Source organism: Xiphophorus maculatus, chromosome 7, assembly GCF_002775205.1.
Source record: "Xiphophorus maculatus strain JP 163 A chromosome 7, X_maculatus-5.0-male, whole genome shotgun sequence".
Taxonomy (NCBI): Eukaryota; Metazoa; Chordata; class Actinopteri; order Cyprinodontiformes; family Poeciliidae; genus Xiphophorus; species Xiphophorus maculatus.
The window spans coordinates 6241709-6259011 of NC_036449.1; the positions used below are offsets into that span (position 1 = coordinate 6241709).

Genomic DNA, 17303 nt, shown 5'->3' on the forward strand with positions numbered 1-17303 from the left:
AGCGGTACTTCATAATAAAGTTACTCAAGTAAAAGTAGAAAGTACAGCGTTGCAGAAATAACGTTTTCTGTCACATTTATCCTCCTAAAAAAGTCGCTCAGTAACTGAGTCAATGCAACTACCCTCTACCCAACTCTGAGTCTGAATGGGTCACCTTTTTTTTTTCTTTTGACACAAGTTCCAAAAGCAGTGTGTGTGTGCGAGACAAAGTGCGTGCGTGGCGATAAAAGTTTTTGAATCTCTGTGCCGCCCCCAAGGTTGATTCCCTCAATGTGATGACCTGTCAAATCCGACACAATTAAATTTTAACGATGCCTGCTGGGAAACCTGGAGACCGCACGCCTCCAATTGTTCACCCAGTGTTTGGGCTTGCAGCTGTGTCCAACCTTGCTCTGTCACCACCAGGACTGCAGTCAGAGGAACACAGAGGCCTTTCCTGCCAGCAGTCCTTTACGTTCAGCAGGAACGCCGCCGCATCATTTTGGTGCGACACCTGAAGCAAGTAGAGCAAAACAGTTTTCTACTTATCAGGAAAAAAAATAAATAAATAGAATAACTATTGTCCAATTATGTGTTGGTTTTTAATTTAATTTTTTTTTTTTTTTTTTTTTTTTGTGAAAATTTGCCTGAGTCATGAGGTACTGAAGAAAATACCCTCCCAAAAAAGAAAAAGAAACAAATAAAAATTATTTGTCTTGGACATCACAATGTATATACTGGTCATGCTGGTCAGCTAACATTAGTAAAAAAAAAAATATGTACAAGTGACCTTTGATAGATTTTAGCTAATGATTTGGAAAACCATGATGAATGCTGCAGTGGATATAGAAACTAACAGTCATCTAAAGATTTTCAACAGGTATGTAATTTACTTTTTTGGCACTAGGAGCCATTATTACCAACATTTACCCGACGAAACTTAAAACCTGGAACCATTTTTATTTGTTTGGTGTCTGATAATTAAAGTGACCCCAAATGTTTATTTACTATTCACCACACCAGGCTGTTTAGGTCTGTGACAGAGACAGACGGGCAGTGGTCCTCTGATTCTGTAGCATCCTAACTGATGTACACCACCATCTTCTGGCAACCGAATGTAATTACAGGGCCATGGACCATATATATATATATATATATATATATATATATATATATATATATATATATATATAAATTGGACTCGTGCAGATCATGTCAGAAACATCAAAAACAAGCAAAACATTCCTCTATCCATTGTCTAAACCCGTTTGTCCTTGCTGCATCGAGGGGGTCTTGGTGCCTATGAAATTTATTTATAATTATGCTTATCTTATCTTATCTTAATGCCAACATGGTTTCATGCTGTCAAGTAGGTCAAACCGGAGTCAGTTTTCGACTCCTTCTCGTGAGACACTATTGGTTTAATTCTAAAATAAGAAATATGTTTTTAAGTATTTTTTTTAATATATACATAAAGGTTTTTCTTAATTAGTTATATAATCTCACAAGTTTAATGAAGCCACCACCATTTTCCCGAAGCATTTTCTCACTGAATTAGATGTCAGCTATGAAATTGATCTACTATGCCTTTTTTTCCCTTCATGAGTTATGGAGAGCCACGCAGTATGCATAGGGGGCGAACACGGGGAAACAAACACATTTAGTAAAAGAAGAAGAAAGCACTTCCGCTTTAGCCGGAAGAGGCGCCAAAATCGAAAAGTTGTTTTCTAGCAGCGATAGAGCTGGTAAACAAACGAGTCGTCCACACTTTCGGATTTTTCACGTTTTGCTTTAATCCCTTTTAGTAGCTTTGGACTCCTGTTTCAAGATGGAGTCTACCCGAGACTTTTTCTCCAAGCTAAGGAAGATGGCGGTGACTTTAGAGGCAGAAACCGAGAAACTACAGCAAGCTTTTGAGGGCCGAAAAAACGAGGATGGTGACAGCGGTGAGAGAGGGAGCAACAAGCTTTGCTGCTCTGTTCTTACTCCTAAACATGTTCCGATGTATCTCGTATGTACATACATGTCAATATTGGTTTGTTTCGTTTTAGACACAGCCGTCCGAGCGATGCGAGCATATCATGAAGTGAACAGCGATGTTAGCAGTCTCAAGGTACACCTGGAGCATGATGCACCTGCCCGAGTCTCGGCTTTAACCAACAGATCTGTAACACCAGCTCAGCATCCTACGCCACTAACGTTTGTTTTGTGTAGCTACGTGCACCGTAGCTGTGCTAATATATGTTTTTTTTTTTCGCTTGATAAAAGAAATAATACATTGTCTATGTACAGTTAGTTTTTCTTTGTTTGGTAGAAAAATGTATTTGATGTTCTGAATATATATGTGTGGCAAAAAACCGAAAAAGACAGCCAGGAATAACCTACTTTCTCAAACCACTTTATCTGCAAGAAGCAAAATGCTACTAGTTAGTTAAAGTATCTATAGTTTGACAAAGACATATACTACGAATTTAAATGCCGTCAAACATAATTAGCTTCACTAAAACCCGTGTTTCTTTTACTACATGTAGTTTGCATTTTCCTTCATCTCCATTTTCATTTAAGGTGAAGAGAATAGAATGGTTTCATAGTTATAGAGTCCGTTCAGCACACTTCAGTAAACAAGTCTTTTCTGCAAATTCATATTTTCCATTAAAAAGTCAAGCAGGAAAATTAAGCTCAAGTTGTAATATATTACATGTAAGTTCATGTTGAACGAAGAATTCTTATTGAAAAACTGGAGGAGATTGTTTATCTTCAAGGCAACAGGACATTCATTTCTTTTAGTGGCTACGGAGGCTCTTGGTTACTAATATGTTTTTTTTTTCTATCTTTCATTTTTCCTGACAAGTAGTCGTATAAAAGTCTATAATTACGTGGAGGGCAAACATCTTGTAAATTGTTTCAGTTGCCAAGGTGTATGTGCCTGAACTGTTATCTTCCTTTGTTTGAAATTAAAATGCACAAAAATAACAGGGAAATCACCATTACTATAAAATTTCTTTCCAAAGTTAAGAAAATCTTTAAAAAAAATCTTAACAGCATAGAGGCCAGGCAATTAAAAAAAAAAAAAAAAACACACATCTCTTATGTTGGGTAAAACTGACATTTAACACATCAAGACTTATTGGAAAGTGTAATTCTTGACAGTCTAATATTTCTTTATTGTTTGCATAGCCTTTAATTTTCCTATTTGACATAACAGAACTTTAATGAAGCCGAATGAATAAAATGTTTCAATGTTAGTGCCGACATTTAAAAGTTAGAGCTTCTTATGGTGAATATTAGTTTTTTAAACATTTATTTATTAATATACTTATTGCATTGGATCAGTATTTTACCAATTTCCTTACACATCAAGCTATCTTTATAAACTTGTTGAATTATAATAGTTTTGTATTTTTATGTTTTATGAGCCAAAATGTCCTCTCAACCTTAAGAATTTGGGATTGTGGAGTTTTTTTTCTTCTTCATTCATAATTCTGTCTTTTTAAGCATATTGCTTTTGCACAGAATATATTTAGATGAATGCAGGAGACAGTCATCAGCCTGGAGGATAACATTTATGAAAATCAGTGGGCCTTCTGCTGCTCTGTGCTTGTTTAGGCGCAGCTACAAGGAGAGTTGGCAGAGCAAAAACAACGAGAGGAGGAGGTTAGAGGCTTCATTGAGGCCTGTAGAGTGATGGAGCAGAGGGTCTCTAAAGACATCCACACAATCAGGACACACCTGGAAAAATATGGTTACCAAGCTCCATCTGAGGCAGAAACTCCAAACGGTAAGCTTTGATTAAAATCTCATTCCTTCATTGTGCCTTTGAAATGTTTCAAATCTGGAGAAACACCAGTAAGATTCTCTTGACTTGAATTGACACTTTACTTCCCCCCCCCCCCCCCCCCCCCCCCCCTCCATCAGACCCAAACGATCAAGAAGCAGAAGAGGATGAAACCAGCTTAGCAACCGAAGAAGACGAAGGCCAGGAGGAGGATGAGCGGACGAACTCCACGTCGCCTCCAAAAGCGGCGGGTCCCTTCGCCGACTTGTTGCGAACCCCTAAGCTCTCCGATTTCGGTCTCTCTGAGTTACAGATGAAGAGAGCTCTGGGTGGAGCAGAGTGGTGCGCCGAAGTTCCTCCCATGCCAGAGTTAAACCTTCCGCAGCCCTCGCTCCGTACGCCCGCGCCACCACCTCTGGCCATGACTCCTAAATGTGCGCTGCGGATGGAAGACGATGACCTGCAGACGCCCCAGATGCGTGATTTCGGCCTCTCAGAGCACACGATGTGTCTGAACAATGACTTCACCGTGGCTCTGTTAAGCAAGAAGCACCTACAGCTTGACAAGTAAAGTCAACTGAATAACGCTAGAAATATCTTCTGATGATGAGCAGGGTGTCCGCGCATTCTTAAAGGGGCAGTATTATGTGTTTTCTGGGCACATAGTGCCATTTTGTAGCACAATCAAGTAACTATGTTACCTTCATTTGTTATAAAAATGCTATATATATATATATATATATATCAAACATGATAAATATATTTTAAACATGATTTAAAAGAATTAAAAGAATTTTAACTTCCTAATTTGACGCCTTAAAATTGGGCCTCTGTCTCTTTAAAAGCTCCTGCTCTTTCTGAAAGGACGTGATCACAGCATGGCTCCTCTATTAACTCTTTAATAACGTTTTTACCAGCATTGCTCTGAGAAGTGGCTCCTATAATGCGCTGAGCGGTTCCACCAGGTGTTTGCTAACTGCTAATGGCTAGTCTGATGTCATAATATTGCCCCTTCAAATGATGCAGTACTATACTGCCCCATTTTACATTCTGCAAAATTTACATTTTTGAGCTTTACATCATGTCATAATGTTATCCCCTCATCAAAAAACACATATTGCCTTGATTCTTTCATGCATATTTGAGAAATCCATTAATCTCCCGTGGCAACCATTCAGCTGTTCAAAACACCCGGGTGGACCTAGCCCCGCCTTCGAGGACGAAACTCCTCCTCAGAGCTGCAGTTACCGAGCTTCCGCCTCACAGAGCATGTTGACATTTTGAATGAAATTCTTTGCACAACTATGCACTAATTTGTCTTGGTCTACCATGTGAAATTACTATTAAGTATATAGTATTAAATGCAGGAGTGATATTTTCAACGTCACTGTATTAGTTTCGGTGCTACATGTGTGTTTTTCCTCTACAGACCTTCACCAGATTTCCCATCAATTAACGAGGTGATGGAGAGTTTGCAGACTAAAGGTATGGAAGTTTCCTCTGTGCTTCACTGCTGCTGTTATTCTCTGTTAGACGTTTCAGATTAACGAAGCCCTGTTGTGCTCTTGTTACATTTTAGGGAATTAAATTGCTTATTTTCTTATTTAAAAATGAATAAAAATTGTGTTTATTTGTATCTTCTAAAATCGTTCTAATATTGTATTTAAAAAAAAGACTTAAATAAAAAGGTGAATTAAAAATCTGCGGAATGTGGCAATTGTTTTTTTGGGTTTTTTTATTCGATTAATCGTCAGAATGATTGATAGGATCAATTATTAAAATAATCAATAGCTGCAGCCTTACTTATGATGTTATCTCTTTTTGTGTTCAGTTGACAATTTAGAGTCTCCGGAACCGCCTGTAGTTTGCACGCCAGGCTTCAAGATAAAAAAGCCAAACGGTCACCTACCGTCACAAGAAACAAGAGACCCAGAGTCCCCCTGTCGCCATGGAAACCTGTCACCAACCCCTGAGGTGCCTGCGTTTGAAACTCCATACGTGAACCGCCTGGTCAGCGGCAAGAAGGTATAAGAATATTTCATGCTTCTTTTACCTTCACTCAGTTTTTGATTGTATTTTTTACATTTTTTGTTATTGTAATGTTTCCAGACAGCACAGACTGAGCCAATCAGCTTGCAGGGTGACGGGGATAGTAACATCTTCAAGCTTCAAACGTCTCCCTGTAACGGAGGGAGCGAGTCCAACCCCGCCCGGGAGAACGATGTGCCAGAAGTGAACTTCTTTGGCGTGGAGGAAAAGGAGATACCAGAGATGCCCAACTTGGAGTCATTTTTGGGCAATTCCCTTCAGACCGTAAGACCTGAATAATAATGTTTACTCAATAGGCTATCAAAAAAGTGTCATTGCCGTTAGAGCAGCAAGTCATTTTGTTGCTTTATAGAGTGAGAGATAAAGCATAAAGATAAACTAGTTTTCTATGTAAATTTACTCAATCATATTCTGAATAAATGGAGCAGTTTTGCAAGTGTTGCCACTAAGCAAAATCAGTTTAAATGAGCACAACCATTTCCATTTGGACAACAATCCACAAAGAGATCGATCGACTTCACAGTGGCTCTGTTCAGGAAGAAGCACCTAAAGCTCGACAAGTAAAGTCAACTGAATAACGCTAGAAATATCTTCTGATGATGAGCAGGGTGTCCGCGCATTCTTAAAGGGGCAGTATTATCTGTTTTCCGGGCACATGGTGCCATTTTGTAGCACAATCAAGTAACTACATTACCTTCATTTGTTATAAAAATGCTATTTATATATCAAACATGACTTAAAAGAATTTTAACTTCCTAATTTGACACCTTAAAATGTAGTTGAAAGGCCGCCATTTTGAGAAACAAACATTTAACACCAGTAGGAAGTTTGTCTGCACTTCCTGCCACTTTTGCCTGTTTTCCCTGTCTAAGCTGAATGACTATTATTTTTTTAAATGCAATTTTGATTACAGAGACTTCGTAATCAATTTTAATTATTGTCGTTTTGCTTGTTTTATGTTGTATATTTAAAATGTTTTCTGGTTCCAGTGTCAGATAATTAGAGATTAAAGTTTGATTGATTTTTCAGTATTTTGTTTTTTTTTTTTTACTTGTACTATTATGCCATTATGTTTATTGTATTATTTGAAAATGGTTTCAAAATGACAATATTACCATTTACCACAATAATTTCTGGGACAATTTATCTTCCAGCAAAATTTGTTGTTGTGACTGGTCCAGTTGCAAAATTTTGCCAATAAGGTCTGGATCTGAACTTTGACAGGGCCACTCAAAACCCTTTCATGATATTTTTATACTTTGATAGAGGATTATTATTTGTTTTTAGTTGATGGAATGAACATTATTACTTCATTTTATTTGTTTAGTAGTTAGGCTCATCCTGAAGGCAATTTGCTTGCACTAGATTTTATTTGAGGATATCAAAGGATGGTTTTGTGGATACAAATTCACATGATGCTTTTTGTTTGTGGGGGAAGAAGGGGAGTACACCATTTTTCTTCTATTTTCTAAATATGTGCTACTTTGTGTTGCGACTGTGCGCCATCGGTCTTGCACAAAAACGACCAGTGACCGCCTTCGTGTTCGAAAGCCAGCTGAACAGAACTCTATTAAGTCATGTATTATATCACTCAACATGCAAAAAAAAAAAAAAAAAATTATAAATTGCATTCAAGCTTAACCAACGGAACGTCTTGAACAGAAGTGAACTCGTCTGCTTTTTTTTGCCGGTGCCGACCTGCAGAACAGTGGCCGGATGCTGACGCAGCAGGTGGGAGAGGACGCGGGCGTGAACAGACCGGACCTGGACGGACCCACCCAGGAGTTCAGCTTTGGAACGCCTCGCATCAGGATGAGCTACCAGGAGCCCAGCACCCCCGAGATGCCAGACCTCAGCTCGGTCACACAGGATATATGTAAAGTAGGAGTCGCTTCGTTTTCTGCTAAGATTGACAGGCTGTTCTTTTTTTCTTTTAGTAAATTTATTGGATGATAAATTGAGTCTTCTTAACCTACTTTAGTTTCATTTTGCAGCTTGTTTCGCAGGTTCAGAGAAAGAAATCTGCCTCTGCACATATTGCCTCATCTGTCAGCTCAGAAAAACACAGGTACTGCTTAAGAGTTGTTGCTGGTTTTTTTTGTCAAACAAGTTCTGTTTAAGTGATTACAGTGAATTCAGGATTTTAGCAAAGGAACGCAGGTTGCTTTTTCATTTGGGTAGCTTTTCTTTCTTAGTAAATGAGCTCATCATTTGAAAATCTGATTTTGGATTTGCTGCAGTTTTCTTTGGTTCATTGCTTTTGGTATCTGAAATATCTTGGTGCAGCAAAAAAAAAAACAACAACTGCATGACAAATGAACTGCAAGTCACTTGAAGTTGTTTTGTTTATGAATTAAAAAGTACGTAATAATCAATTTTACACTTTTTTTTTACACAGATGTGAATTAAATTTTAAAAAAATTCTTTATTTAACCCCAAGGGAAAAGATAAATGCTGTCATAACATCCAAGTATCTTGATAGACTGTGGAGGTTAATGCTGTGGTCAGGAAACATCTCTTAGCAGTCAGTGTAGATTCAAATCTGAAGAGGCTTCTGACTGAGGAAGACGGATGTCAGACTGCAGACTCATCCCCCTCATTTGCTCCTTCCTCTACATCTGGCAGTTTTTAAAACAAATTAACATTTTAAATAAGGTTGCTTTTATTTAAATATACCCATTGTTAAATTTGCTTCATTGTTTGTTTATTCAACGCATATTAATGTCTTCTCTTTCCAACATTATCCTCTCGGTATCGAGGATAAATATATCTATACATATATTTACATATGCATATCTGCATTTTTTTTTTATCTTTGCAAGGACTGCTCTTAAGTTGCTTTTTATATTAACAGCATTTTATATTTTTACAATTTATAGCAGTTTATATTTTATTTTTTATTTTATCTACTACTACTACTCAGTGGTAGTTGTTATTGTCTTGTCTCTATGCTGTAACTGCGAAGTAATTTCCCTGCTGGGATGAATAAAGTACTTCTATTCTATTCTATATATTGCAATGCTGCTAATTATCTAGCTGCAATTCTATTCAGGTGCTAAATATAATACAAATATAGGTGCAAATATCACCTGAAACTCTTAGAAAATATAGAAATAGCATTCCTTGAGGGTCTTTTTTCTTCCCCGATAGTCTTGTGTGTTTTATTTCATTGTGACAGTGTTGGCAGATGTTTGTTTTTCTTTTTAAGCTACTAGTTTCTGACGATTTCTTTATTTCTTTCGTCTAGTGCTCCTCCTGCAAAGGGTCTCACTTTGGTTTCACAGAGCGAGTTTCAGACTTTGCCGTCCTACCTGAGGCTGATGACTCTCGGCAACCTTAACCAGGCTGTCCAAAACATCAACAGATTTACGGCACAACGCCATGGTGAGCAGGAAAGAAAACATATCGCCCACGTGTTTTAATTTGGAAATGAAACAAACTTAGAAGTCAAAATGGCCGCATAGTTGTCAGCCAGTGAAGCCTAAAAACCCCACGAATACAGATGCTAACCACCTTTTTATATTAGCTGCAAGCTATAGTTTTAGGAAAGCGAAACGAGGCGTCCTTTTCCCCGCGTCACGCCGTTTTCTTTGGCGCCCTGTGCAGGAGAAACGAAGGAATTCACGATGGACGACCTGAGGAGGATCATCAGTGTGGGAACCAAGGCTCCTGTGTACGTCCTGTGTCTGACGGAGCTCCAGAGGCTGAAGCAGGTGGATGGGGTTCTGGAAGCCGCCGTGTACAAACTGATAACAGGCAACTAAAAACGGCGAGGCGCTGGTTCAGCTGATGGTGTAATCCTTACTGAGGATATAACAACTTCTGTTCACTACAGTATAGAAAAGACCGACACTCAGAAGTGAAGTCCCAAACGGCCAGAAATTGCAGGTTTAGTAGCTTTTTGCACATCTTTTTTTTTTGTAAATAGATGTATTCATGATGAGTACGCTTCAGTTGGATGATTAAATGTTTAATAAATATATGCTGCTTATTGTTATTTCACCTGTATGAGCTCCTTTGACTGATAATAGAAATATGGATTATCACAAATAATGGATTAAAAATAGCAAACATAAACTAGAGATCCATATTTTAATGTTTTTATTTTATTTTATTTTAATTAGTGGCAGTGAACATACAACTCTTTTTGTGAGTTTATAAAACTTTAGCTTTCATTCCCAAACCTCACAGTGAACAAAGTAAATTAGATTCTGGACGTTTACTCCTGCAGATTTATTACTCTGATTCAGAGAAGAAGACTTAAAAAGCCAACACTTTTTAAATGTTTGGGGATTTTTAAAGATTTTATATTTTCATATGTTTTATATTTCATATTTTCATAGCCAAGTTAATTACAAAAAAAATAAAGTTTCGGTTTTGTTTGGGGTGTGATAAATAGGGAATATTCGGTGGCCTTCCTGCCAGTATGTTGTATAATCTCCAGCGATGTATTCTTGATGAAAGGCTTCTGGTGTAAGGAGACAAAAAAGTGCAGCAAACAAATAATTAAATGGTCCAGATGACCATACATCTGTATCTCTTCCAAAGTAGTCATACACATTAAATGATTCCGTTTGTAAAAGTTAAATGCATTTCATCCGCATTTTTAGCCTGCTATAAAAGAGCCGCTACAAGAGAGAGAATACTAATACTAATCTAGTTGTGATAGTTCTTCGATATAGAGTTTGGGAAATACAAACTGTTCAGTTCGTATTTGCGTAACTATATTTTCCCAAAACCACATAAAATAGATGAGTTTATTTAACATTTTTTTTGCTTTTCTAAAAACGTCATAAATCAGAATGTAAAAAGCGTGTTTGATCATCAAACCGAAAAAGTTCCACTCTTACAAATTGACTTGTAAAATCTCTCTAGGAAAACAATAAATTCAGCAAATTATGGCGCGTGTGTGGACTGCTGCGCACGAGTCGAGATCGAGTTGCAGTGACGTCGCCCTGGGATTATCCAATCAGATCGAGGACTGCAAACTAACGCCGTTAACGGAACTGTAGTTTTCTTTTTGCTACGCATCCTCCGGTCGGTCACCATTTTGGGAGTCAAAGCGGGCAGCGGCGGCCACCTCCTCGCCTCGCCGTGGCCTTACTATGGTTCACACATGTGTGGTGGCAGGTTGTAAGAACCGACGGACGCCCGGCACCAGACTGTCGTTCTACCGCTTCCCACGGGACCCAGAGAGGAAGCAGCGCTGGGTGGCTGCGGTGAACCGAGCGGGCTGGGTACCGAACGACGGCAGCCGGTTGTGTAGTACCCACTTCATCTCAGGTACGGACGCAGCTCGACTCTTAGGGGGGGGGGAAGAAACTGGGAATGGGAGTTTTATCCGAGGGTTTTGACACTCTTTACGTTGTGATGATGGCTGCTAGCTTACAGTGTGAGATACAGAAGTTAGCACAGGGGAAGAGGAAGACCTTCACAGGGCTTGTTTACAAACAGTAGAGAGGAAAAAGTTCGGGTTACGCTCTGCGTATAGTCCAAGTAGTTTACAGAGGATTTCACTTTTAAATTTCATTGAGTTTAATTTTTGAGGCCTGGTCTTCAGTGATATAAAAACAATGCGTTTCACTTTTTCTTTTTCTTTTTTTTTTTTTTTTTTTTTTGTTGCAGTATGACGTTCCAATTGTGTTCAAAACATTTCAAATATACGAATCTATATGAAACATAACTATTTTCATTTTATATTTAGAACACTGCAGTGATTTTTTTAACAATGTTATAAAAAAAAAGTTTCAGAAAAGGAAAAATCAAATTGTATTACAAAATGTAACTGAATTAATGACAGCTGATCTAAAATGTCCAAAGCAAGAATAATCTACAAACACAAATTTTCCACTTTTAAAGCGGCGGTATTATGCATTTTCTGGGCAGATGGTGCCATTTAATAGAACAATTAAGTAATTTTGTTACCTGCAGTTGTTATAAAAAATGCTGTATATATCAAACATGACTTAAAAGAACCCCAACTTTGCAGTTTGCCTTGAAATTGGGCCTCTGTCTCCTTAAGAAGTTCCTGCTCTTTCTGATAGTCTGTCTTGTGACAGCATTTCTCCAATTACTTATTTTCTGAGGAACATATTTTTAGAAAGAAAATATGTTGCAGGTTCTTTTGGTGGACAAAGTTTTTAATCCAACAGAAAATGAATGACATTATTGTGCATTATTGATTTTTAACTCGTTTAACTGAAAACAGTTATTTATTTTGCTGTTTAAAGACTTGGACAATAATTATTCTGTTGAATATCAAAAATGGGACACCAACAATTAGTATTGCTTAAGGTAATAGCCATGTTGAGAGAGCTGACAGAGCTGAAAGTGTTTGCTGGTATTGAGTCGCCTCCCAGGTGGCAGCAGAGAGAACAACTGATGAGAGAGCTATGCTTCACGCTTCTTTGCAGAGGCAGCGTCTGTAAAAGATTCCTACCAGGATGAGCTTGTGGAGTCCAATGAATTTCTGGGATGTTTTAATTCCCCTAGGGAAGTGTTTGGTCTCTTGCCTCTTTGCAGTGTGCATACCATGCAGTTATAAAGCACCCTCAGCAGAGCAGGGGTTGAAATAGCCTTTAGCAGCTCTGCTAAAGAAAAAGGCAGGGGGGATGGGGGGTACTGCTGTTCAGCTGCTCTTTTTTTCTTTATAGGACAATGATCTGGCTTCTAAATTGTATAAAAAAAACAATTAAAGGGGCAGGATTATGTAAAATTGACTTTTTTGAGCTTTATATTACACAGTTAACATATTCAACTTGGTCCCATATGGGAGTTATGACATGTACGGACCATTGCCTGCATGATTGATGTTACTATAGAACCTTCTGTAAAGCAGCAGTATGATATAAAATCAACTTTTTTTCAGCTTTACATCATGTTATAATGTTATTCCCCCATCAAAAACATTTGGAGTGTTGCCTTGATTCTTCCATGCGTGTTTGAGAAATCCGTTAATCTCCATGGTAACCATTCAGCTGTGCAAAATGTCTGGTTGGACCTAGCACCCCCTTCGAGACCAAGCTCCTCCTCGGAGCTGCCTGTTCCAAGCTTCCACATTACAGAGCAGGCGTCCCTCACGACTCCCCCACTCAGCTCCTTCAGACTAGCCAGCAGCAATTAGCAAAGAGCATGTGCTGAGCTCTTTGTACGAGCGTCTTCTCGGTGAAACATTGGTAAAAACGTTGTTAAAGGGTTAATAGAGGAAGGATGTTGTGATGACTTCCCGAGGGTGGAGTTTCACCAAGAGCAGGAGTTTTTAAAGAGACAGAGACCCAATTTCAAGGTGTTAAGATAGGAAGTAAAATTTCTTTTAAGTCACATTTGACTTAAAAGAAATAAGTAAATATATGAGGGTTATGAAAATGCTGATATGTAGCACTTTCATAACAACTGAAGGTAACATTGTTATTTGATTATGCTTTAAAAAATGTCATTATATACCTGGAAAATACATAATACTCCCCTTTTAAAAACTCTTATTCTAGCAGAAAGATGCATTTTTAGTGCAGATTTATATTAAAGCAATTAAAGATGTTTTTCTAAAAAAAAATTTTTAATAGAGTTTCCTTACAAATGTGGAAGGCATTTTTTTGTAACCTTTTAACTATCTTCTGACTGTCCACATCCAGGTAAACAAGTCAAGAATCCACATTCGCCCGATTATGTTCCTTCTGTGTTCACACCAGTTCCCTTCTTCCCAGACATGAAGGAGCCAGGTGCCTTGGAGATCCTGGACAAGCAGGAGGCACGGGTCGAAGCCGCCAATGCTCTGTTGTTCCTCCAGGGCCAGGGCAGCTCTGCGGTGGACGGGTCGAGCCAAGGCCGGCGTCACAAACAGGAGGCGCCGGAGGCTGCTGTGGAAAAAAGCAGGCCTTCTTCCTTCAGCACCGATGAAGACGAGGAGCACGACGAAGCCTCCGCGAAAGACAGGAAGAAAGGAAAGTTTGCCCAGATGTCCGAAATATCCGTAAACTTCGACGACATCTTGAAAGCGCTGAAGAAGGAGAACCGGGCGCTCAGGGAGTCTGTGGAGAAAATGGCTTTGTCTGAGAACGCTTTTAGGAACGACGCGGAAAAGGTCAAGTTCTACACCGGTTTGCCCAACTACTTCGTCTTAGAGACCGTGATGTGGCTGCTGGCGCCGCACATGGACGGGATGAAAAACACGAAGCTGTCAAAGTTCCAGCAGCTCCTGCTGACCCTCATGCGCCTGCGGCTGGACCTCCGCAATCAAGACCTGGGCTACCGCTTCGGGGTGAAAGTCGGCACGGTGGCCAAAACGGTACACCGCATGGTCAACATCATGTCCTCTACTCTGGTGCCGACCGCCGTCTTCTGGCCGTCCAGAGCGGAGCTCCGAAAAAACCTGCCCACTGCTTTGCGCGCAAGCCACCCGGACTGCGCCGTCATCGTAGACTGCTTCACTGTACCCCTCGAGGAGCCGGCTTCGACGGTAACGGAGCACGGACAACGAGAGACGACCCTTCCTCGCGCCGAGGGAATGGCACAGAGTCACGGCTCGCTAAAGTATCTGATCGGCGTGGCTCCGCAAGGCGTCGTGACTTTCGTGTCGCGGGGCGCGCCTGGAAGCATCAGCGACAGGAGCCTGGCCGAGCGTTGCGGGTTTCTGTGCAAGCTTCTCCCAGGCGACGTCGTGCTGGCCTGCCGCGACCTGGACATCGCGGACTCCGTGGCCGCCCGCGGAGCTCTGCTCCAAATCGCCGGCAAAGGTGAAGCTCGCGCGAGATCGGAGGGCTCGCCGGGGCCCGACGCCGCGTCCGAGACGGTGGTCGTGCAGAGGCACGTGGAGCGGGTGATCTCCATGGTGAAGCAGAGGTACACCATGCTCACAGGACCCGTCGAGAGCCCCTTCAGCACCGCCTGCGAGCGCACGTCCAACCTCTCAACCTTTGATAAGATTGTGCAAGTCGCTTGTGCCTTAAACAACCTGTGTATCTCTGCTGCTCCGCTTGAGTGACTCGTACAGAAAGCAATGCACCACTAAAAGCTGCTCTCCTAACTTTTTACTGTTTCAGACTTCCTGTCACGTGTCTAGTAGGAAAATTACATTTATTTTCACCAAATCCCAATTCAGTCACTCTTGATTAAAAACACTATTCTTGAACGTGGCACTAACAATTGCTGACATGTTAAGTCGAGGAATGCAACCTTTGGTTTGGCGAGTAGAGGTGGTCCACATGGGTCTTGTTTTTCAAACGGTGCCACTTTCATACATTTCATACTGTTTAAAGTCCCTTTAATAAAATGCCACAGAAGGCTCAGGAGTGGGCGGAGCCAGGAGTGAAGTCATCCCTTCATTCCCTGTTTTGGCACATCACCACTATTTGTTTTTGTTTACAAGACGCACAGTTGGCTCTTATGAAAGTGACACGATGAAAACTAGAGAAAACCGTTATGAAAGGAACACAAGTCAACTTTTTTTGTGTAGCACATTTCAGCCACAAGGTAATGCAAGGTGCTTTACGTGGTGAAAGTATTACATTTTTTCAAATGTCATCATGAGAAATCATTGTCTTAAAAATTGCTGTAAAGACCTCAGATGATCTACGCTTTTCCAATTATTATTAATCAAGATTTTCATCAGAGTAGACTTAAGCCAGAAGACTTGAATGGTCTTGAAGGTTGACACAACAACAGATGTGTTTTGGTGCTAATACATTGAATGATTCATAACTGACAACAGTATCTTAAAGTCTACTGTCTAAGCTACAGGGAGCCAGTGTAGGGACTTTAGAGCTGGGCTGAGGGTTTTTATGCAGACCTGTTAGGACACGTAGGCGTTTTACAATAACACATTTTGCTCGACAATAAATTGTCCCAGAAGTTATTGCGTTAAGCAATAATAATGTTGTTATGAGATCATTTTTGCGCAATGTAAAAGCAAAGACATAATAATGCGAGCACACTTGTCAAAGATGAAAAGACTGTCAATTCTAATGAACGTTTTACACCGGAACTAGAAGACATTTTAAATATCCAAAATAAACGAACAGAACTACAGAAACAACAAATAAAATGGATTATGACGTAGAAAGAGACACGAGAAAAACAATCATGCAATTGCAAATTATTGAGCTTGATTTATTGCTTATTGTGGCGAGCCTAAAGACACTTTCACTCATCAGTTCAACTAAAAATAGATAGATAGCATTTATTGTCATTGAACAGAATTCAACGAAATTTCCATTGCAGCTCCCGTGCAAAAGGTCAAATATATACAGTATAAATAAGCAAACACACAATAATAATAATAACAATATATACAACTAAATTAACTAAAGGCACTCAACCACACCAAAGAAGTAGCAGCAGGTCCAATTATGGCAAAGTACAGATAATGTGACAGTGCAAAGTGCAGAACAATATGGCTGTGTGGGGGTGGGGGATATGTATGTGTAACTGCGAGGTTATGATATGTGTGGGAGGGGGGGGCGGCAGGGAGTAATGGCTCTGACGGCTGTGGGGAAGAAACTGTTTCTCAGTCTGTTTGTTGTAGTCCGTATATTCCTGTACCGCTTGCCTGATGGCAGCGGCACAAACAGTCTGTGGCCCGGGTGGCTGGAATCCATGGCTATGGATCCAGCTCTCTTCTTGACCCGGTCTGTGTAAATGGAGTCCAGGTCTGGGAGGGGGCATCCCACAATGCCTTGTGCTGTTCTCACCACCCGTGTCAGTTGTTTCCTCTCCAGTGCTGTGCAGCTACCATACCACACAGTCATGTTGAGGCAGAGGATGCTCTCGATCATCGCCCTGTAAAAGTTCACGAGCAGCCGTGAGGAAAGTCCAGCCCGTCTCAGTTTCCTGAGGAAGAAGAGCCTTTGTTGTGCTTTCTTCACCAGGTGGGAGGTGTTTGTGTTCCAGGAGAGGTCAGAAGTGATGTGGAGGCCCAGGAACTTGATGTTATCCACACGTTCCACCACTTCTCCATCTATGAGAAGGGGAGTGTGATCCGTCCTCCTGGACCTTCTGTAATCCACAATGACCTCCTTGGTCTTCCCTGTGTTCAGCACCAAGTTGTTGGCTGAACACCACTGAGTGAGCTGCAGAATCTGCTCTCTGTAGTGGGTCTCGTTGTTGTCTGAAATGAGACCCACTACTGTTGTGTCGTCCGCGTACTTCACGACTGTGTTGGTGGGGTGGATGGCCACGCAGTCGTGTGTAAACAGGGTGAAGAGAGCTGGGCTGAGCACACAGCCCTGCGGCGTGCCTGTGTTGAGGACCAGTGGGGACGATGTTGAGCCACTTATTCTCACCACCTGAGGCCTGTTGGTGAGGAAGTCTCTGATCCAGTGGCACAGTGAAGCGGGCAGCCCCACCTCGAGTAGCTTCAGCACCAGCTTGTCTGGGATGACGGTGTTAAATGCTGAGCTGAAGTCTACAAATAGCATCCTGACGTAGGTGTTGGGATGCTGCAGATGGGTCAGGGCTGTGTGCAGAGTGATGGAGACAGCATCCTCTGTTGACCGGTTCGCTCTGT

General features: G+C 40.7%; 2 protein-coding genes across 4 annotated transcripts; both read left to right on the plus strand.

The window, feature by feature from the left end:
- Positions 1 to 1689: 1689 nt before the first annotated feature.
- Positions 1690 to 9802, plus strand: ska3 (spindle and kinetochore associated complex subunit 3). Of its 2 annotated transcripts, none has more exons than XM_023336553.1 (11): positions 1690 to 1925; positions 2031 to 2092; positions 3586 to 3757; positions 3895 to 4321; positions 5184 to 5239; positions 5586 to 5779; positions 5864 to 6067; positions 7508 to 7684; positions 7798 to 7871; positions 9051 to 9187; positions 9410 to 9802. In XM_023336553.1, the coding sequence occupies exons 1-11, from the start codon at positions 1808 to 1810 to the stop codon at positions 9565 to 9567; spliced, it is 1779 nt and encodes a 592-aa protein (XP_023192321.1). In that variant the 5' UTR covers positions 1690 to 1807; the 3' UTR covers positions 9568 to 9802. The 2 variants fall into 2 exon arrangements, with proteins under 2 accessions (XP_023192321.1, XP_023192323.1); XM_023336555.1 differs by having other exon boundaries at positions 7810 to 7871.
- A 1008-nt stretch (positions 9803 to 10810) lies between these two features.
- LOC111609226 lies at positions 10811 to 16031 on the plus strand. 2 transcript variants are annotated; one of them, XM_023336432.1, is made up of 2 exons: positions 10811 to 11086; positions 13435 to 16031. In XM_023336432.1, exons 1-2 carry the CDS (start codon positions 10909 to 10911, stop codon positions 14781 to 14783), a joined length of 1527 nt encoding a protein of 508 aa, XP_023192200.1. In that variant the 5' UTR covers positions 10811 to 10908; the 3' UTR covers positions 14784 to 16031. The 2 variants fall into 2 exon arrangements, with proteins under 2 accessions (XP_023192200.1, XP_023192201.1); XM_023336433.1 differs by having other exon boundaries at positions 13507 to 16031.
- The last annotated feature ends 1272 nt before the right edge of the window (positions 16032 to 17303 follow it).